At 38.2% G+C, this 22,383-nt stretch overlaps 1 protein-coding gene across 3 annotated transcripts in view; it reads left to right on the top strand.

Annotated features, from left to right (window-relative positions):
- The window catches only part of DMXL1 (Dmx like 1), a 99,331-nt gene that overhangs the window by 10,970 nt on the left and 65,978 nt on the right, over window positions 1–22,383 (top strand). For all 3 annotated transcript variants that reach the window (XM_070742876.1, XM_070742875.1, XM_070742877.1), the window contains exons 2-13: window positions 1,079–1,204; window positions 1,773–1,850; window positions 6,217–6,295; window positions 7,077–7,203; window positions 9,582–9,648; window positions 10,422–10,597; window positions 13,247–13,433; window positions 13,649–13,814; window positions 16,816–17,028; window positions 18,687–18,940; window positions 19,033–19,687; window positions 19,878–19,999. In XM_070742876.1, the coding sequence (XP_070598977.1) occupies window positions 1,079–1,204; window positions 1,773–1,850; window positions 6,217–6,295; window positions 7,077–7,203; window positions 9,582–9,648; window positions 10,422–10,597; window positions 13,247–13,433; window positions 13,649–13,814; window positions 16,816–17,028; window positions 18,687–18,940; window positions 19,033–19,687; window positions 19,878–19,999 (2,250 nt within the window). The remainder of the gene's footprint in view (window positions 1–1,078; window positions 1,205–1,772; window positions 1,851–6,216; window positions 6,296–7,076; window positions 7,204–9,581; window positions 9,649–10,421; window positions 10,598–13,246; window positions 13,434–13,648; window positions 13,815–16,815; window positions 17,029–18,686; window positions 18,941–19,032; window positions 19,688–19,877; window positions 20,000–22,383) is intronic.

The following is a 22,383-nucleotide window of genomic DNA, read 5'->3' as shown; positions in this document are numbered from 1 at the left end:
TATAAAATGACAATTTAATGCAAAGGGTGGGTTTTAAAAGTCCAAATACTCGTTAAATACATTAAAAAAAATCTTTCCTCTACTTCACAGAAATTCATTTTTCACGGGTGGTCTTGGAACGCATCCCCCCCGAAAAACAAGGGATTACTGTATATTATTTAATAAAATACCAATGTAGCAGAATACTTTTTTACAAACTTCAAACTTGACAGCTTTAATACTTGTGGACTTCAACTCCTAGAATTCCTCCTCTAGTCATGTTAGCTCAGGAATGGGAGTTTAAGTCCACAAGTCTTAAACTTGCCAAGTTTGAAGACCCTTGCACCCCTAATCCAAGGGTCGCCAAACTTGCCAGCTTTGAGACTTGTGGACTTCAACTCCTATTCCAGTCATGCTAGCTCAGGACTGGGAGTTGAAGTCCACAAGTCTTTAACTTGCCAGCTTTAAGACTAGTGGACTTCAGCTCCCAGAATTCCTCCTCCAGTCATGCTCGATGGAGTAATTAAAAGGCAAAACCACACCAATTTCTTTTCGCAAAAATGAGGTGGGCAAAGGGTCTGGGAGCTGAAGAGAGCTCCTGAGTGCTGGGGGATAGCAAACATGCCTCCATTTTTGAAAAAAATGGGCCATTTTATGCCCATTTTTTCAATAAATGGGGTGGACAAAGGGTCTGGGAAGCCTGCAGAGAACTCCTGGGTACTGGGAGATGGCAAAAATACCCCCATTTTTGTGAAAGACAGGCCACTTTTTGCCCGGTTTTTCATAAAGATTGGGACATTTTTGCCTTCTCCAAGTCCCCAGAAGATCTCCGCAGGCTTCCCATACCCTCTGCCCGCCCCATTTTTTCACAAAAATGGGAGGCAGGGGTGGGGCTTCAGGACATCAAAATTGTATTCAGTGTACTGTATAAGACATTTGCACCCTCTTTTAGGAATGGAAAAAAGTGCATCTTATAGTCCAAAAATATGGTATGTGTGTAGACTGAATTAAGGACACTAGATATTATTCCTTTCTTTGGGCTGTCAACAAAAAATAAAACAAGTTATTTAGTCAATTTTCCTTTTCCCCCCCCCTGTAGGCTTATGCATCAGGATGTGACATAGTGATATTGGGGACAGATTTTGAAAGATTACAAATAATTCCTGGAGCAAAATATGGAAATATACAAGTAGGGTGTGTAGATTGTTCCATGCAGCAAGGGAAGGTAAGTAGTAATGGTACTTAAGTTATATTCTAATTTTCTATACAGATTATAGTAATGACGTATCAAATTCTGTAATGCCTTGCTGTTGTCATTCACCTGGATCTATACTTAAATAGATAAAAATGCCATATAATATATACTTAATTTGACATAAATGGATAAATACATATAATAGATAACAATTTCTTACAGTTGAATAATCAATTATATTTTTAGCTTCCGATGTATTTAATAATAATTGTGTAACACATTTCTATATGCATATTAAGCAGGATAAAAGTGAGGATCTTGATTTTCAAATTGCTCTGAGACAAAGATTTTTGAGTAAAATGGCTGAGTGCATGCAACATAAGCCAATACCAAACATTGGCTACTTCGGTGCATAAGACACACCCAAGTTTTCATCCTCTTGGGAGGTAAATGTCTTATATTCTGAAAAATATGGTAATTCTTTTATTAGCTAATATTCTTTCAGCCAACAGGACATGATTGAATAAACTTCTGTGCCTTAACAGTTCTATGAAATGAAGTCTAAAAAACCTCTGACTTTAATTGCAATTTGTTTTAGATTGCAGCTGCCTATGGAAATATAATTTGCATTTTTGAACCGATCAAACATCTAAAACAGAAGAAGAATCATAATTATGTAAGTGATTCATCTTTTCTGCAATATTAATTATATACATAATGTGATTTACTTTGATTATTTCTGAAATCTAATAAACTTTGCGTGGATTTTTAACAATTACACAAATATCCTAAAGTTATAACAGTGTGCATTGTAACTTAAGACATTAAGAAAAACTAAATTGTTGACTTAATTTTAAATTAATTTTTATATGGAGTTTTGGTCAGTCTAATTTATTGGATTGATTTTATCCAGCATTTACGCTATTACTGGTTTTTAATAGCAACTGATGGTCTTCAGTTATTAGACTAGTTTTAACTCCTATGATTTAAATTTTTATGAACTATTAGGCAAAACAAAAGTCTGCGGAGAGGGGCGGCATACAAATCCAATAAATAAATAAATAAATAAATTATAAAAACCGTCAAATTAGCACCAGACTTTTGTAAAGTGTCTGAAAAAAGCCAGCTTTCTTAAAGTACTTTGGTAGAAAAGGAAAAAGGTGTAGCGGTTGCTTGTTGTGTAAATTAAGTTTTTATTCAGACTTGAAGGTAAAATCATATTGAAAGAAATTAATTTTGTAATTTTTACATGGACAGTTTTTATATATTGCTGACTGGCATTTTTTCCTCCTTTTCTGCCTATAGTCCTGCAATTTCCAGATAATTTTTCATCAGGGAATTAATCTGCACAGTTTATAAGTAGCATTCTAAAAAGTAGAAATTTTAAGTCACATTTGCTGTGACTGCTTTATTTTTATACTAGCTGATTACCGGTGTTGCCTGGGTATTTATTTATTGCAGTCTTGTATTAGTCAAGAAAAGGAATTATTATATCTATAGGGTTGTATTTTATTTGGAGGGTTTTAAAAATATAAGGACCTTGTTCAAATCTTAGCTCTGGAACCTGTGGACAGCTGGAGGATTTAGAAGTGCCCCTGCCTCTGCCACTATCCGTTTTAACATTTCCTCAAGCTGGGCCTGGAACTAGAACATAAATCCCTGAGCTGGCCCATGCTGTGCCTCCTCCACTCCTGCTGATATAGGCTGGGTTTCTTCTTTGGCCTCAATACCTGTTTTACCTTGGTTGGAGTGGACCCGTCTTTCTTATAATGAGTTGGAGTGAAGGACAAACCTGGAAACAAAAGTCAAGGGTTGGGTTGGACCATTAGTTTAGGCATGGCACACTCAAAGGCCTCTGTACTAGCCTAATCAGGCTCCCTTCACTTCGTGGACCTACTGTGTGCGGGAAGCCTAGGACTGAGTTTGGGTGAAGGATGATCCTGGGAGCATGGGCCGAAGCTGTTCCCTGCGAGATTCGGCTGCCGCAGTGAGGTGGCGTAGGCAATTCATTTATACCATGGCACACTAAATGAAAGGCCTCTATCTTGACCTAATTGTGCTCCCTTGATAGGCCTTCTGTGTGAGGGAGACCTAGACCTCTTCAGAAAAAACACTGAGCTAGGCTCAATGTACAAAACATGACCATTCAGAAAGGGCCACCCCAGGAGTGTCTTACCATAGTAAGTCATATGTGAACCTAGTTTGGTTGAAGTTGCTCAAGGCATTCCAGCCATTTTTATATATAAAGGGGGGGAAGGAGGAGGAAGAGGAGGAGAAGAAGAAGAGGAAGAAGAAGAAATTGGATGGATGGATGGATTATTATTATTATTATTATTATTATTATTATTATTATTATTATTATTAATTATATTTGTATGCCGCCCCTCTCCGAGGACTCAGAGCGGCTCACAACAAATAAAACATCATATACAAATCCAATGTTAAAAACAGTTTTAAAAGACCCAAACATACCATACATAAAGTCAAGGCATATATCAATTTCTCCATGCCTGGCAGACATAGATGAGTTTTCAAAAGTTTGTGAAAGGCAAGGAGGGTGGGGGCAGTACTAATCTCCAGGGGGAGCTGATTCCAGAGGGCCGGGGCCGCCACAGAAAAGGCTCTTTCCCTGGGTCCTGCCAGACGGCATTGTTTCGTCGACGGGACCCGGAGAAGGCCAACTCTGTGAGACCTAATCAGTCGCTGGGATTCGTGCGGCAGCAGGCGTTCCCGGAGATATTCTGGTCCGATGCCATGAAGGGCTTTATAAGTCATAACCAACACTTTGAATTGTGACCGTAAACAGATCGGCAACTAATGCAGACTGCGGAGTGTTGGTGTAACATGGGCATACCTAGGGAAGACCATGATTGCTCTCGCAGCTGCATTCTACATAATCTGAAGTTTCCGAACACTCTTCAGAGGTAGCCCCATGTAGAGAGCATTACAGTAGTCGAATCTTAAGGATGGATGGATGGATGGATAGATAGATAGATAGATTGATAGATTCAGATGACTGAATTTTTAGCCATTTACTTACTTATTACAGCTGGAATGAATAAATAACACTGTGAAACAGAAATAACATTGCAGTACAACCTTTTATGCTTCATACTGAATAAAGTTTACTTAATTCAATGTGGTCTTTTATAGGATCAAAATATATTGAATTATAATGATCAAACTTTACTCTTAATAAGATTTGTTTTGTGGAATAGATTAATATGTGGTGAGCCACTCCGGGTCCTCGGAGAGGGGCGGCATACAAGTCTAATTAATAATAATAATAATAATAATAATAATAATAAGAAGAAGAAGAAGAAGAAGAAGAAGAAGAAGAAGAAGAAGTTTGTGTGATACCTGTTACATCAATGGTGGATGATCTCTGGCGGGCCCGGGACAGGGGCTTGTCCTCGGTCCTGGTGCTCCTTGACCTCTGAGCGGCTTTCGATACCATCGACCATGGTATCCTTCTGCGCCAGCTGGAGGGGTTGGGAGTGGGAGGCACTGTTCTTCAGTGGTTCTCCTCCTACCTCTCCGGTCGGTCGCAGTCGGTGTTAGTGGGGGGTCAGAGGTCGACCTCGAGGTCTCTCCCTTGTGGGGTGCCTTAGGGGTCTGTCCTCTCCCCCCTGCTATTTAATATCTACATGAAACCACTGGGTGAGATCATCCAAGGGCATGGGGTGAGGTATCATCAATACGCCAATGATACCCAGTTATACATCTCCACCCCATGTCCAGTCAACGAAGCAGTGAAAGTGATGTGCCGGTGCCTGGAGGCTGTTGGGGCCTGGATGGGTGTCAACAAACTCAAACTCAATCCAGACAAGACGGAGTGGCTGTGGGTTTTGCCTCCCAAGGACAATTCTATCTGTCTGTCCATTACCCTGGAGGGGGGGAATTATTGACCCCCTCAGAGAGGGTCCGCAACTTGGGCGTCCTCCTCGATCCATAGCTCACATTAGAGAAACACCTTTTAGCTGTGGCGAGGGGGGCGTTTGCCCAGGTTCGACTGGTGCGCCAGTTGCAGCCCTATTTGGACCGGGAGTCATTGCTCACAGTCACTCATGCCCTCATCATCTTGAGGCTCGACTACTGTAACGCTCTCTACATGGGGCTACCTTTGAAAAGTGTTCGGAAACTTCAGATCGTGCAGAATGCACCTGCGAGAGCAATTATGGGCCTCTCTAAGTATGCCCATATTACTCCAACACTCCGCAGTCTGCATTGGTTGCCGATCAGTTTCCGGTCAAAATTCAAAGTGTTGGTTATGACCTATGAAGCCCTTCATGGCACCGGACCAGAATATCTTCGGGACCGCCTTCTGCCACACGAATCCCAGCGACCGGTTAGGTCCCACAGAGTCGCCCTTCTTCGGGTCCCGTCGACTAAACAATGTCGTCTAGCGGGACCCAGGGGAAGAGCCTTCTCTGTGGTGGCTCCGACCCTCTGGAACCAGCTTCCCCCTGAGATTAGGATTGCCCCCACCCTCGTTGCCTTTCGTAAACTCCTTAAAACCCACCTCTGCCGTCAGGCATGGTGGAACTAAAACAACTCCCCCTTGCCCATGTTGTTTGCTGTCTGATTGATTGTGTGCTTGTTTTTTATATATATTGGGATTGTTTTATGAATTTCTCAACTTAAAATTGTAATTGGATTGGTGGGCATTGGATTTGTCACTATGTACTGTTTTTTACTATTGTTGTGAGCCGCCCCGAGTCTGCGGAGAAGGGCGGCATATAAATCTAATCTAATCTAATCTAGTGCAAGTCAACGTTTTCTATTTTGTCTTGTTAAACTTGATTTTATTGTTTTTCTTTCTATAATAATACCTAACCAGATACATATTTTTATTTCTATTTATGCTATATATTTGTTTTTAAAAGGTACAAATGTGTTAAAATATTATTTGCCATATCAGTATTCTCATTTGATAAAAAAAATAATTCTTTTAGATTTATTACCAATTTTTATTCAGCAACAGTTTCAACTGATTACATGCTAGATTTAAGGATTTCACCTTGAGTTTTATGTGATTTTAGGGATTATCTTATCAATGGCAGAGTTCAGATCAGATGTGCTTGGAACATGTTGTGCATAATTTAACCTGGGATCCCACAGGTAAGGAAAGATACTTCTTTTCTTAGTTTTCACTTGGAGATAGATATATAGATATATATACACACACACACACAAAAGAAAAAGTTAAAATCTACAAGTTAAAAAATTAACAGGAGCTGTTTACTTGTTCATGAAGTATGTGTTCAATTATTCAAAGTTTTTAGTTCAGTTCTCTTACTTTCCTCACCTCCTTACATAAAGACTTTGATTTTTTTTTGTCTTTAAATGATTTGTTATATTTATTCATTTATTTTTATTCCAATTTTTATTTTTATAAATAACTAAGCTAATGAACATATCTACTACTCCTTCCTTCTCTTATCCCTTTACAACTCCATGAAGTGGGATTGATATTTAAAATTACATTTAAAAATTAAATTTAATTGAATGTGAATACAGTTAACATAGTCATATGTCACAGAACCAATCTATCTTTTATTTTTTCCCAAATGGCAATAAATATAAATAGAGATTGACATTAATATTTCATAAAATTAATTGTAGTCTATATTTCAAACATTTTCATAGGATAAAAAGGAATGTTTTTTAAATAATGTTCATTTAGTCTTTCTTAAAATGTCTGTCTATCTAACATTTATATACAGTATGGTATTCTCCATGGTTTCATAGTAGGTAGTTCAAATTTTTCATCTAAATATCTTGAATTCCATAATGGAATTTTTTGTCTGTTAAGCTAAATAAATTTGTACCTGCCCCGAGTCTTCGGAGAGGGGCGGCATATAAATCTAATAAATTATTATTTTTAATTTGAAAAATCTAGGGTCTCGTCTATTGACTAGTTCCAGTTGTTTGCAGCTTTGGTCTAATGTCAGTTTTGAAAATCTATCAGAAGATGAAAATCATGAAAAAGCTGATACTCAGAACTGGAGAATCATCTGGCAGAGCAAGTAAGAAATACATAAATATTGCCTTACTGTCTTTAAATTATTGCCTTAAAAACATTATTATGTTTTTAAACTTGACTTGTAGTTTAATTTAGGGTAGTATGTGTTGCAATTTAGAAAATATAGTGAGAAACTGCATTTTATCTTTTAAAATAATACTAATAGTTTAGCCTTTATAATATCTCCAAACACGTGCATGAAAGCAGTGAATAACAACAACAACAACAACAACAATAATGATACAAAACATCCATTAGAAATTTGGGGATGGGTAAGGAAGAAAGCCTACAAGAATCTGTACATTAGCAACATACTGTACAGAATAGAAAGGGCAAGATAAAAAGGTTCAACAAATAACTCGAGATATTACAGTAGAAATATTTAAACTTTCAAGGAAGAAGAATATTCCAGAGTATATTATATATCTGCTTATTTATATGCAAACAATAAATGAAATAACATCTGCTTTTATCTTAGAGAAATACCTACCTATGACATATTGTAAGACGTATTATTAATTTTGGCATAAGTAAGAACCCACAATTTTTGCAGTTGATTGAAATCAGTAACAGCAAAAGCAGATGATCAAAATGCAGCCTATTCCAATCTAGATTTATAAAGAAATAAACCCAAATGTCACCAGCATTTTGATAACTATTATTTGCAAAACCCTTGACATTTTGTCTTGATAGCTTCACATAAATATTAAAAACCATCAGAAACTAAATAACATCCCCTGTCAACCCACATTATATTATGGCTGTCAAGATGAAGGTATGCAGTTATTCAGTATTTATATTTTCTGAGACTTTACGTGGAAGTAGGAATTGGTCTACTGTAACAATTTAGCCCCAATCTTTGACAAAAAGAGATTGTCCAGGAGAATATAATGGCAAAGTATCAGAAGGTGCGGAGAGATTAATAGAATTAGAAGAGTTGCCGACCCAAGCTGATTCTATTTCCAAACAATTCATGAACTGAGTCTGTAAAGACTTGAAATAATCTCTGTCTTCCAAGAACTTTGCCAGTGTATAGTATATTGTTCTTGAGAACGTTTTCTTGCTGTTTGTGACTAATATATGATTGAAATAATTCGTTACAGAGATATTATCTTTAGGATTGTACAGGTCGTTGTTTCCCTTATGGCTGGCAGCAGGGCTTCATCACAAAAATGTTTTCAACCCTCTCTGACGCCACCTGGTTCAGATAGTGTTTATTTAGCGATTGCCTTGTTTAGTGACTATTCACAGTAAAAAAAGTGACGCAAAAGTAACTTTCCAATCAATCCTTGCTTTTATGATCTTTACAAATCTATAAAGCAAAAGAAAACTGAAGTAAGATGATTAGCATAGTCGCAGTTTCACTTAACAACCCCTTTATTTAGCTATCAAGTTGCCTGTCACAATTATCATTAAATAAGGGCTATCTGTAAACTGTCCTTGGTTAGCTAAAATAAGAAAGATGCACCCAAGATATATGGGTGGATAAAATTTATTGTAGATTGATCTGTGATGGTCTCATGATGAGTCAAAAGGCCATGTGGCAGGCTAGATCAAAAGTTATGTCGTCCACATATTCAGACATCAAAATATGAAAGAAATTACTTCAAAATAGATCATTTACATTTGACATCTAAGTATGTCCCAATTAGAAGCAGTATCTATGTTGATGGGAAAAATGATTACATCTAAAAAGTGTCTAACAAATTTGTCACAACAAATTATTAAGCTTTTAAAATCTCAATTACTGTTGTACATACTCCTGGTCAGTTGAAGGATGATGAAGAAATTGAGGACTCTGATACAGACAGTGTTTATGAATTAGTGGTGAGCCCGGGGTTACAGGTAGTAGAACAGGTGGGGAGCCAGCCGCAGGATATGGCTATGAGTCCAGAATCTAGCGAGGAAGAATCAGACGTTCGCTGGGTCAATCCTAAATTCAGAAGGGTCCAAAAACGTAAGGAACAGGTGTTTGGAAGAAGATATTAAGGGGAGGAATGGGTTAAATACTGGAGTGATGTATTTGGTATGTCAGGAAGTCAGTGGGGAAGAAGGGTGGAGTTTCAATGTTGTAGGGCTAAAATGAAAGGTATTTTGTTCAGCTCCCAAGCAAGCAAATCCATTCTGTGTTATTTTACAGTCATTTCTGCTGTTTTTGAATGATGCTGTGAGAACATAAATCTTGTTAAACGGAGAAGGCTGGGAGGAATGTATGAGGAATGCAATTAAGAAAGATAACGGGAGGAAGAGGAATTTGCTAGTATGAACTATATTTTGAATACGGAGGGGAAGAGAAATCTGCATTTAGTAAGAATTATTTGTAATAGCTAAAGTTCTACCAGAAACCAGAACAATTACCATGCTTTCTCTTTCTTTTTATAGGACTGCTTCTCAAGTTCATCTAATGATGTTTTCACCAGATGGAGAATTTTTTGCTACCGCAGGGAAGGTATGTTAGAATTTATTTTTTATTTCAATTTGTATCTTTTTGTATAGGACATTAATATTTTGTAATAGTAATAATAATGTTTATTTATTTATAAATTTATTTTGACTTATATGCCACCCACTCCTACAGGACTCAGGGCGGTTCACAATATTGAAAATAATTTAAAATGATTTTGCTATTAATATATTTAAAATTGCAAGAAAGTTGAATCTTAACAACCCAGAATCCAGTGTTGGAATCCAAACAACTGGTTTGGTGATTGCACTCTACATGCATGGTGCGTGTGTATGTGCAGTTTTACAAAAACTTACCTTCTGTGTTACTGCTGGCAAGAAACACAGCTGAGGCTTGGCAATCCATTATGCTGTGCGAGTGGGCCCACCTGATCTTCAGAGGGAACCAGATCGCTCCCAGCTGATTGTCAGAGCATGTGGTTCCCCTGAACCAGTCCAAAATGTCTCACCCCTGCCACAATTTCTACTTAACAGAAAGGGGAACTAGGGTATATGATTACATGATTTTACGCTTACAGTTACATTGCTTAGCAATAGAAATTCCAATCCTAATTACTATCCTTAAATGTGGATTACCTATACTGTATAAGCAATTTTTGTCATTTTTCCTCTATAAATAGGAATATTACTGAATTGAACTATAGGCTAATACATGTTATAAAAATAGTAAATGAATTTCTGATTATTACAGTTGAAAAATGCTCTTCTGTAGAAGCTACAGAAATTATATATATGGATTATTTATTCATTATTATACAGGATGACTGTCTTGTAAAGGTGTGGTATAACACTGATTGCTGGAAATCAGTAATTGCATCACAGCATACAGCACCAGAAACTACAACGCAGGAACTCAGATTTTCATTTATTTATCTGGTTCATCCTCGGTCCGTTGATGGTTTTTCATGGCGAAAGACAAGCAACTACATGCCACGGTAAGAATAACTACAAAGTAAATAACATTCAGTAAATAAAAGTTGTGATTTCTTTATATTTTCATGTATATGGTTTATATATATTGTAATTTATATTCTCTATAGCATATGAGCCTTTGCACATGCAGAATTACAGTACTTATCAAACTTGTACACAAAGGCACACAGAACATTAAATTATTTCCTAATAATAAATTTAAGCACCATAAAACTCATGGTTCATGAGGAATCTTGCACAAGCTTGCTGCTTCAGTTTAACTGCATCAGCAAAATTGCTTAGTGTCCCCTGAGTGCACACTGAGTAGGTACTCCTGGGCGTAAGCTCCTCAGTCCTTTTCTTTCTTTGGAGGATGAGTTAGAGACATGCCAAGCACATCTCAGAGCTTCCTACATGTCAAGAAGTGTCTTCCTCTAAAAAAAGGTTTAATTAATTTCCATCTTCCCTCCGACAAAGGCTTTATAAACTTCTTTTGAGATTCAGGCCACACAATAGCTCCCTTTTGGTCCACAATAGCTACCTTTATAATTTTTTTTCCACACACAGCAGATTAGAAATTAAAGGGAACATTGATTGTAACCAGCATGATTTAATTCAATTCAATTCAATTCAATTTATTAGATTTGTATGCTGCCCTTCTCTGAAGACTTGGGGTGGTTCACAGAATAAATATAAAACAAGCATGTAGAACAAATTTAATATTAAAAAGTATGGCTAAAACCCCTATGTAATACACAATCATACAGTCCAATTACACCATTTAATTATACATTGGGATCAATTAATGTGAAATTTATTTTAATACCTTACAATTTTTTTAGTATTACCAACTGTATATGTAGTCTTTGATTTACAGCTGTCCAATTACTGACAGTTCAGTTACAACAGATCTCCTCAGGGCTACTTAGGATCCCAAATCAAAGTTGTAATACCCCTCTCTGCAGTCACATGATCACATTTTGAGAACTTGAAAACTGGCTCACATTCACAGCCCTTTGAAGCATCCCACAGTCACATGACACTGTTTTAATTTTTTTCAGGAAACAAGATAGACAATGGTTTTGCTTAGCTACTGCAGCATTTGCTTAACAACGTCATGATTATTTAAGTGATGGCCACAAAAAAAAGACAAATTGGGCTTGGCCATGTGCTAACCCATTTAATGATTGACATAACTTACGTTTGTCTTATTGTGTTCAAATGCAGGTTGAGGTCTTTTGACACAGCACCCAGTGTGCTGATTACCACTGGGACCACCTTACTAGTTTATGCCAGAGTTGTTGTAGTTCGATTTTAAGATCTTGATATCAGCTAGGGTTTTTTTTTATTTTTAATCAGTTCGACTGTCACCTGGTATCGCAATATCAATAATCCACACTTTTTTTTTCACAGTTGTGAGGTCCGATTTATTGTGTTCTAAAACCTTGTTTGAAAGAACCAAAGTATTTTGGCATTTTTGTTTTCAACTATTTTCTAAGGTTTATGATCCCACCAGTTCTTTACCACTGGTAGGTGGTCGTTGTGGCACAGGTTCCAGTGAAGCATCTGGGCCACATAGTTGTGTCTCTGTTTGTAGTCCATTGTTCTGCTGGCGTGTCCCAACCGCCCGTAATTACAGAGTAATTAGTCCAAAAAGACACACATCACATGATAGAAGGAAAACCAAAAGTCTTTATCAACAGATAAATGTCAAAGGGATTTTCTGGTACTCACAAGGCACAGGTTAAATGCAATCCAATTTCTCACCCAGTAACTGGAAAATTGAGTCCAATTCCAAAGTCCAGAAAGTTGGATCTGCGCACATCATACAAAAATACATTATACAGTCCTAGACCCTTGGGAAGTGTTCAGCTTGTGATATTGTGATACAAAATCCAGCATATAAATCTCATTTACTGGGTATTACTGTTTTTTGTGAATAAAATAATAGTAGCAACAACAAGAAACAACAATCATCATCATTATCAGTGATACCAATTGTCATCTGGGCATTTAGTACCATGTCCAGGTATTTTACAAAATACATCAAATTTGAGCTTCCTGCAATAACACCAGAGGAACTCCAAAATAGTACATTACTCTTACATTTTAAAGAGATACTTGGTTGATACCTAAGATTCTGGCAGCAACCCTTATCAACCATCAACACCACTCAATGATATTTGTGACACATTTTTAAATGTTCAGTTGACTGAGTTTCATGTTTAATGAATAAAATAGCAATAACATAACTCATATACTGCTTCATAGAGCTTTTACAGCCCTCTCTAAGCGGTTTACAGAATTAGCATATTGCCCCCAACAATCTGGATCCTCATTTTACTCACCTCGGAAGGATGGAGTGAGCCAGTGGTGAGATTTGAACTGCTGAATTACAGCTAGCAGTTAGCTGAAGTAGCCTGCAGTGCTGCACACTAACCACTGCGCAACCCCGGTTCACTCAGATAATAATATAATTTAAAAAGCCCTGCAATCCAGAAATAAAATAAGTAATGAGATTTTTAAGCATCTGTTGTTTGAGCAGATCTGTTTAAACAAACAATGTATATGAAACCAAAGTATGTGATATTGCAATAACACTGAATAGGATTCAAAAATCATCTTTCTGAAATTTATATTTTCTTTTTGCTTAACTTGGCTTTCTTTCCTAGTGGTGCTGTGTGTAATGTACTATTGACCTGCTGCAAAGATAATATATGCCGCCTCTGGGCAGAAACACTGTTGCCTAATGATAGCCTCTTATATGAAGGTGGATATAACCATTGGCCTGAGCCAGTGAAATTAAATAACTTTAAGAGGAATGCTTCTAGCAAAGAAAGCATGAAAAATTCTTTAGAGGTAAGAAGTGACATCTACAAGATTTTAAAATTGATAAAGCCTGATTTGAATATTTAGTTTGAAAATGAGTTTTTATGTATATTTTTAAGAAAGGTAGCTACTCAACCCAATTTAGAGGTAACCAGAAGGTTCTGTTCAGAATTATACAGACATGTAGAAAATGTTTTTCTGCATTTCATTATGTGTTATGAACAATATATTCCTGGTCTCAACAGTTAAATCTAAGACCTTTCCGACGAGGAAGAAGAAGATCAATAGCACTTGCACATACTGGATACTTGCCCCATCAGCAAGACCCTCATGTAGTTCATCGAAACAGCCCATTGCAGTCAAATGCACTTTGCCATTTCCACATTGCTGCCAGCATCAATCCAGCCACAGGTGATCAAGAATAAGCAACTTAATTCTAGAAGTAGTGGTTTCAATTTAGATTTATCTCGATAAAGCACATTACAGTGGAACCTCAAGATACGAACCTAATTGGTTCCAGGGGGAGGTTCGTAACACGAAAGGTTCGTAAGACGAAACATTGTTTCCCATAGGAAACAATGTAAAGTCAATTAATCCGTGCAACCAAAAAAAAACCCGCAAAAAAACCTCTGCCGCCCGGCTGTGACCTTTTAAAACAGCCGCGCGGCTTCCCAGCCGGGCTGGGGGGCTTCCCAGCAACCCCCCCAGCCCGGCTGTGACCTTTTAAAACAGCCGCGCGGCTTTCCAGCAGCCTCTGAACGCCAAACGCGGAAGTTTGGGTTTGGCGTTCGGCTTCAGGAGACGGCTGGGAAGCCGCGCGGCTGTTTTAAAATGTCACAGCTGGGCTGGGGGCTTCCCAGCAACCCCCCCAGCCCGGCTGTGACCTTTTAAAACAGCCGCGCTGCTTCCCAGCCATCTCCCAAAGCCAAACGCCAAACCCAAACTTCCGCATTTAGCGTTTGGAGGCTGCTGGAAAGCCCCCCAGCCCGGCTGTCACCTTTTAAAACAGCCGTGCGGCTTTGCAGCAGCCTCTGAACGCCAAACGCGGAAGTTTGGGTTTGGCGTTTGGCTTCGGGAGGCGGCTGGGAAGCCGCGCGGCCGTTTTAAAAGGTCACAGCCGGGCTGGGGGCATAGTTCCCTCTAAGCTGAGCAGTGAGCAATCGCTCACTTAAAAATCATCATCAACTCAGAGTTTTCCAAACCTGCCCAGAAGCCGAGAGGGAAAGAGTGAGAGGGAAGGAGAGAGAGAGGAAGAGAGAGAAACAGATAGAAAAAAGAGAGGAAGGAAAAGAGAAAGAAAAATAATGGGAGTAAGGAAGAGAGAAAGAAAATCAAAATCTAGTTTGAAACTAGCTCAACTATTTAAGTGGCATTTTGATATTGATAGAGTTGCCCTATTATGAGCTCACTGTTATAGAGTATTTTATTTTCACAGTACAGTATTTTATTTTGAAATTCTCTGAGGCAAAACAGGGTGGGTTTTTTCTTTGTTTGTTTGTTTGTTTATTATTTATTATTTCGGTGCCGCCCAGTCCCAAAGGGACTGCCGCTCAGACACTATACTTTTCCGCCCCCCCCCCCAAAAAAATTAGAGGGAACACTGGCTGGGGGGGTTGCTGGGAAGCCCCCCAGCCCGGCTGTGACCTTTTAAAACAGCTGCGCGGCTTCCCAGCCATCTCCCAAAGCCAAACGCCAAACCCAAACTTCCATGTTTGGCGTTTGGAGGCTGCTGGAAAGCCCCCCAGCCCGGCTGTCACCTTTTAAAACAGCCGCCCGGCTTTGCAGCAACCTCTGAACGCCAAACACGGAAGTTTGGGTTTGGCGTTTGGCTTCGGGAGACGGCTGGGAAGCCGTGCGGCCGTTTTAAAAGGTCACAGCCGGGCTGGGGGGGGGGTTGCTGGGAAGCCCCCCAGCCCGGCTGTGACCTTTTAAAACAGCCGCGCGGCTTCCCAGCCATCTCCCGAAGCCAAACGCCAAACCCAAACTTCCGCGTTTGGCGTTTGGAGGCTGCTGGAAAGCCCCCCAGCCCGGCTGTCACCTTTTAAAACAGCCGCGCGGCTTTGCAGCAGCCTCTGAACACCAAACGCGGAAGTTTGGGTTTGGTGTTCGGCTTCGGGAGACGGCTGGGAAGCCGCGCGGCCGTTTTAAAATGTCACAGCCGAGCTGGGGGGCTTCCCAGCAACCCCCCCAGCCCCGGCTGTGACCTTTTAAAACGGCCCGCGCGGCTTCCCAGCCGTCTCCCGAAGCCAAACGCCAAACCCAAACTTCCGCGTTTCGCGTTCGGAGGCTGCTGTAAAGCCCCGCCGCCCGGCTGTCACCTTTTAAAACAGCCGCGCGGCTTCCCAGCAGCCTCCGAACGGTTCAGAAAAAATTTGTCTCTTCTTACGAACTATTTTTCGTGATACGAACGCCAAACCCGAACTTCCGGGTTTGGCGTTCGGAGGCTGCTGGAAAGCCTTGCAGCTGTTTTAAAAGGTGACAGCCGGGCTGGGGGGCTTCCCAGCAGCCTCCGAACGCCAAACTCGGAAGTTCGGGTTTAGCGTTCGTATCACGAAAAAAGTTCGTAAGAAGAGGCAAATTTTTTCTGAACCCCGGGTTCGTATCTTGAGTTGTTCGTAAGACGAGGGGTTCGTATCTTGAGGTACCACTGTATATTATAAATGTTTATAGATGCTAAAATTGTGCTGAAAAGATAATTTTATTTTAAAGTTGTAAAACCATGCAAAACATTGCATTGTAAATTCTTCCTACTGCATCAGTAATTATTAATAGTATTTATGATTGCATTTATTGTGAACTGGTCTTTTTGCGATTTTATGGATGTTTCTAGTTCCATGTATTGCAAGCTGCCTAAAGAGGAATTAATAAATATAAATGTGATTTGTAGCAATGATACCATAACAATCAGTAACTTTTGTTATAAGTTTTCATACAGCTTCATATGAAGAATCCTAATACTTTGGTTTTTAAGATACCATAATTAGTGTTAATTAGAGTAATTATAGCAAATTGGTCTATTAAAAATTAGTGATCTCACCCAAAATGTGTAGATGTACATATATCAGTGTATTCTTTCTTTGCAAAATACTAAATTGTACATTTTGCATTGGCTTACTTGGCTCTTTCTAAAAGCCCTTTAGAACTTTGCACCAACAAATATGTGTAACAACATTAGTCCTAATTAATTTATTTTTTGAAATAAATTATGTTTTACGTATTCTACGTATTTATAAAAAATTGCGGCAAGTTAGTTCTGCTAAACAGAGTATCTTGGTAAATTACTGTTTAGTACTTGCTGCTGGAAAAGGAAATTATCTGTCCTGTAATTCTGTAAATGTACCTTTCTAAAGTAGTCTGCCTAAAATGTAAAAATAATTTAAATGTGTGTTTCTGAATATATTTTTGTTTGTAGACATTCCCTTGCTCCCTTCTATCATGTCTCTGAGTCTTAATGAAAGTGAAGAAAAAAGTGGTCCTTTTGTAGTGCACTGGCTAAATAATAAAGAATTACATTTTACCCTATCAATGGAAGTTTTTTTACAACAGTTTAAAAGAAATTTTGAGAATATTTCCTCAGAAGCCAGCACTGAAGAACCTAATCAGATGACTTTCAAATCTGATGAAGGTAAAATGTATATTGTTATCTTATCTCCCTCTGTTCAGACTGCATGGACTAATTAATTGACTCATGTACACTGGCTATTTTAGAATATGGAAATATTTCCTGTGTTTTACATAGTCTTGTGACCCAGAATTTCTGGAACATAAAGGGATGCTTATATAATGTTACTAGGCATCTCAAAAAAACTAATATAAACAAAACAATTCTTTCCATCAGGTGGCAGCTCAAATGCCCTCCAAGCTTGACTTAGCCCAATTCTGGAGGGAAGAGCTAGATCTTCATAGCATTTCAGAAAGTTAAGATACAGGTATAGGAATCTTTTGCATGTCAGGTAGAAAGTTATTCTAAAGGGCTGGGGTGGCTCTTTGGATGTATGCCTCCAGGATCCCATCAAGTGACAACATTTAATGGTAGAGACCTGGAGCATACCCATAAAAAAGCTAGCTCTATGCCTTATAGAGTATTAATGATAAAAAAATGTATTGTAATTGGTCTATTAAAAATTATATTAAAAATAATCTAGTTTAGTAGCAGCTTTTCTAAGATCATTGATCTTGTTTTTACTCAGTATTTGTAAGACATTGCAAAGGTGTCTAAAGGAAATAAAAACTTAAACATTCTGGAAGTTTAATAGAATAAAATAAAATAGTCCAGATTATTTAACAAATAGATAAAATATTAAAAAACACAAATATTTATTTATTCATTCATTCATCCATCCAATATGTATGCTGCCCATCTCCCTAGGGACTCTTAAGTGGCTTACAACCAGAATTAAAATATACAAATAATATTAAGACCGCTAAAAACAATTTAAAAACAATTTAAATCCAACACTTAAAACTATAATACCATTTATGGCCAGATCACAATGGTGCACCATCAGATCAATGGCCCCAGGCCTGCCGGAAAAGATTGGTCTTTACAGCTTTCTGGAAGGCCAGTAGAATGGGGGCAGTCCAGATCTCAGGAAGTAGGTAGTTCCAGAGAGTCGAAACAGCTACAGAAAAGGCCCTTCCCCGCGGACCCGACAGCCGACACTGTTTAGCTGATGGGACATGGAGAAGACCTACACTATAGACCCTTATCGGTCACTGGGAGCTATGTGGTAGAAGGCGGTCTCAAAGATAGTCTGGCTCTAAGACCTAAGCCATGTAGGGCTTTAAAGGTAAATAACCAGCACCTTGAATTGCACCCGGACACCTATCAGGAGCCATTGCAATCTGCGGAAGATTGGTAAAATGTGGGTGTACCTAGGTGCACCCACAACAGCTCGTGCAGCTGCAGTATTTTTAAATACTTAAAAATAATTGACTAAATCAGGGGTCTCCAATGTTGGCAATTTTAAAATTTGTGGACCAGTTAGGATTCTGGTCATATAGTAAAAGCAAATGAGATGGTTCTTGGAAGAGGTGGAAATTCTTAACAAATGCCGTTATGAATAAATATTCAATAGAAGGCAAATTCCTACACAGCATACCTCTTTGCGCAAGTAAATACTAGCCTAACAAAGGATTTTATGAAACGAAATGTAACATTTTAAATTATATAGGAAGTGTCTTAATTCTGTACTATATATAATTATGATGTTTTTAACTAGGATTGTTTTAAAGAAGCCCAACACTTAACTCTTTACTTTTTTTGTACAATATTTTTACTAGAAACTGATGACAGTAGAGAAGAACAGAGAAGATACCAAGAACAGAAAGAATTTGCTGGTGAAAAACCTGTTTTAAATTCAAGCTCCATTCCCTTGCCTTCAGCTGTTATTGATCATGAAATAGAAATACAACTAGCTGAATGGAATAAAAATGCAGACATGCTATTTAGTATTCATCCTATGGATGGATCATTGCTCGTATGGCATGTTGATTGGCTAGATGAATACCAACCAGGCATGTTTCGTCAAGTACAGGTATTACAAATTTCCAGGTATTATGTCTTTTAAAATGTAATTGTTTTGGAAGCTTGACTTGATTCTGAAGATTTTCTCTCTCACCTTTTTAGGTGTCGTTTGTTTCAAGGATTCCTGTTGCCTTTCCTACTGGTGATGCAAATTCACTTTGCAGAAGTATAGTGATGTATGCTTGTACAAAAAATGTTGATCTTGCTCTTCAGCAAGGCAAACAAAAATCATCTAGCCTTGGTCGCTCGTGCTCTATGTTAATTTCTTCAGGTCATAGCAAATCACCCAACAATGTAAAACTAAGCATCTTCACCCCAAATGTTATGATGATTTCCAAGCATGCAGATGGATCTCTAAACCAATGGCTAGTCAGCTTTGCAGAGGAATCTGCTTTTTCAAATGTTCTCAGTATTTGCCACAAATCCCGATACTGTGGACATCGTTTTCACCTTAATGATCTGGCTTGCCATTCAGTACTTCCGTTGCTACTCACAACATCTCATCACAATGCAGTGAGAGTGCCAGTTCTTGATAGCAACGAAGAGACATCTCCAGAACATCAGAATAAAAGTTCTGCCTGCACATCTCAGGATCTTACTGCTGTTTACAGTGAACTTATCCTCTGGAGAGTTGATCCAGTTGGCCCTTTGTCTTTTTCTGGTGGAGTTTCTGAGCTTGCAAGAATAAATTCTCTTCACATATCTGCTTTTTCAAATGTGGCATGGTTGCCTTGTCTCATACCTAGTTATTGCTTAGGTACATTTTTTTCCTTATAAGTAAAATTAGTATATATTATAGAAAATATATTATGATTGTACAACATTTACAGGAAATTCTTGGGGATTCTCACATAATACTTGTCAGCAACGCCTTTAAACTAAAAAAAAGCATAGGATGCATTGGAAATTTTTTTTGTTAAGAGTTATATCTTTCTAATTGTCTTTAGGTGCATACTGTAATTCACCAAGTGCTTGCTTTGTTGCAAGTGATGGACAGCATTTGAGACTCTATCAAGCTATAATAGATGCCAAAAAGCTACTCTGTGAACTGTCAAATCCAGGAATTTCTGTAAGTTAAAGCTCAACCCAAATTGTAATATTGCCAGTTAAATGTTCTGGTCACTGCACCTCAAGAAGGATATAATGGAACTGGAAAAGGTACAAAAAGGGGCAACAAGTATGATCAAGGAAATGGAGCACCTCCCTTATGAAACCAGGTTGCAACGCCTTGGTCTCTTCAGCCTTGAAAGACAGCATTTAAGGGGTTACTTGATTGAAGTGTATAAAATCATGCATGGGATAGAAAAGGTGGATAGAGAAAAATTATTTTCTCTATCACACAATACTAGGACAAGGGGGAAAGCTCATAGGTAAGAAAGTAAGGACAAATAAAGGGAAATATTTCTTCACCCAGAGGGTCGTTGGTTTATGGAATTCACTTCCAGAAGAGGTCGTGACAGCTGTCAGCCTTGATAGCTTCAAGGCAGGATTAGACAGATTCATGGATGTCAAGTGTATCGGTGGTTATTGAAATGGATGTCCATGTGCAGCTTCTATGTTGGTTGAGGCAGGCAGGATTCCCTTGAGTACCATTTGTTGGTGGTCAAGGGAAAGGGAGAGTTTTGCCTTCTCTTTCTGCTCAAGATCCCCTTGTATAATTGGTGGGCCACTGTGTGACACAGAATGCTGGACTCAATGGGTTTTGGCCTGATTCAGCATGCTATTCTTATGATCTTATATTCTTATGTTCTTAAATTTAGTTTACCTACTGTATCTGTTCATTTAACCAGAATATTAATTTTGATTATAAGAAATATTTTCTAATCTCAGGATCATAGAACCTCTGAATAAACTGTCATATGCAATGCTCTCTACATGGGCGATGTTTGAAGAGTGTTCGGAAACTACAAATTGTGCAAAATGCAGCCGTGCAAGCAGTCATGGGACAACCTAGCATGTCCATATTTCTCCAACTCTCTGCGGTTTGCACTGGCTGCCAATTGGTTTCCAGACTCAATTTAAAGTGTTGGCTATGATCTATAAAACCCTACATGGCATCGGACCAGAATACCTGCAGGACCGCCTTCTGCCACATGAGTCCCAGTGACTGGTCAGGTCTCACAGAGTTGGCCTTCTCCAGGTCCCATCAATTAGACAATGTCACTTGGCGGGTCCTAGAGGAAGAGCCTTCACCGTGGCGGTCCCGACCCTCTGGAATCAGCTCCCCCCAGAGATTAGCACTGCCCCCACCCTCCTTACCTTCTGTAAGTCTCAAGACTCATTTATGACGCCAGGCCAGGGGCTATGAGACTTCTGCTCTTGGCCAACGAATTAGTGGATTTATAATAAATGAATGAATGAATAAATGAATAAATAAATAAATATCATTTTCTTGAGTAGGGTTGTTTAAATAAATGGAGACTTGGGCAATGTTACATGAGTTTATTACCTATACTATATTACTGATGAACTATATAATCTATAAACCACCATCTTTGAAGTACGTTCATTATGATTACTTCTGGACTAAGAATATCTGAAATCAACATTAAAAAGTATTAAGTAGAAGGATAACAAATTGCATTTCACTTTAAATTTTTATTTCCCAGTTCCATTATTTCACTATTAGCAGAATTAATGTCGGTGTTCTATTTTTATGTATTAAGCATATACACTCTTAATAAAATACATTTTGTTTTTTTTTTCAAAAAGACAATTAGAAATCTTACAATCTTAAACTATAAACTAAAAACTAAAAAAACTATAGTATATACATTTATTTATAATCATTATCAACAGTAGTGGGTTTAATTATTCTTATTTCCCAGATGATTTGCTGCCTTCACAGACTTTGAATATTTAAGATAAAGTTAAATATGTTACATTGTGCCTGAGTTAATTGCTTATTTTAATTTTCATTTTTAAAGTTTAATATAGAAAAGATGACCTGATACGCTTGCTTCCTACCAGGATATTAGTTAACTTGTTTCCCCCCCCCTCATAATGCAAAAAAGGAACAAATGAAAAAGGAAGTTCTTATCAACAACCAATTACTTACAAGAATCAGTGGATCTCATTACCATTCTTAAACATTATGTGCTCCATGAATGACTGGAGCCAATTTTTGAAGGTTATCTAGCTACCTCCTTGCCCAAAATAACTCAATAAAGTTTTGTTGAATTATTGCAATGTAAGCAGTTTGCCTTCCACTAAATGCATACTTTCTGATCATATTAACACTGGCACCTCCTTTGTAAAATCACTGTTATACTCCAAATATACTCACCAGCTTAAAGATACTACACATTCTCATTGAAGGCTACTTGATAAAAATATGAAGGTTTCTTTTTTTCTCTTCTCTCTCCACTTCTATCTCTTTCTAATACTTTCTCTGTATGGGCAAAAGGCTCTTGAAGGAGGCAATTTTTTAGGAATTGAAATTCACGAACCTTG

This window comes from Erythrolamprus reginae, chromosome 2 (genome assembly GCF_031021105.1).
Source record: "Erythrolamprus reginae isolate rEryReg1 chromosome 2, rEryReg1.hap1, whole genome shotgun sequence".
Taxonomy (NCBI): domain Eukaryota; kingdom Metazoa; phylum Chordata; class Lepidosauria; order Squamata; family Dipsadidae; genus Erythrolamprus; species Erythrolamprus reginae.
Note: the sequence above shows the minus strand (reverse complement) of the source record. Positions and strands in the feature narration are given on the sequence as shown.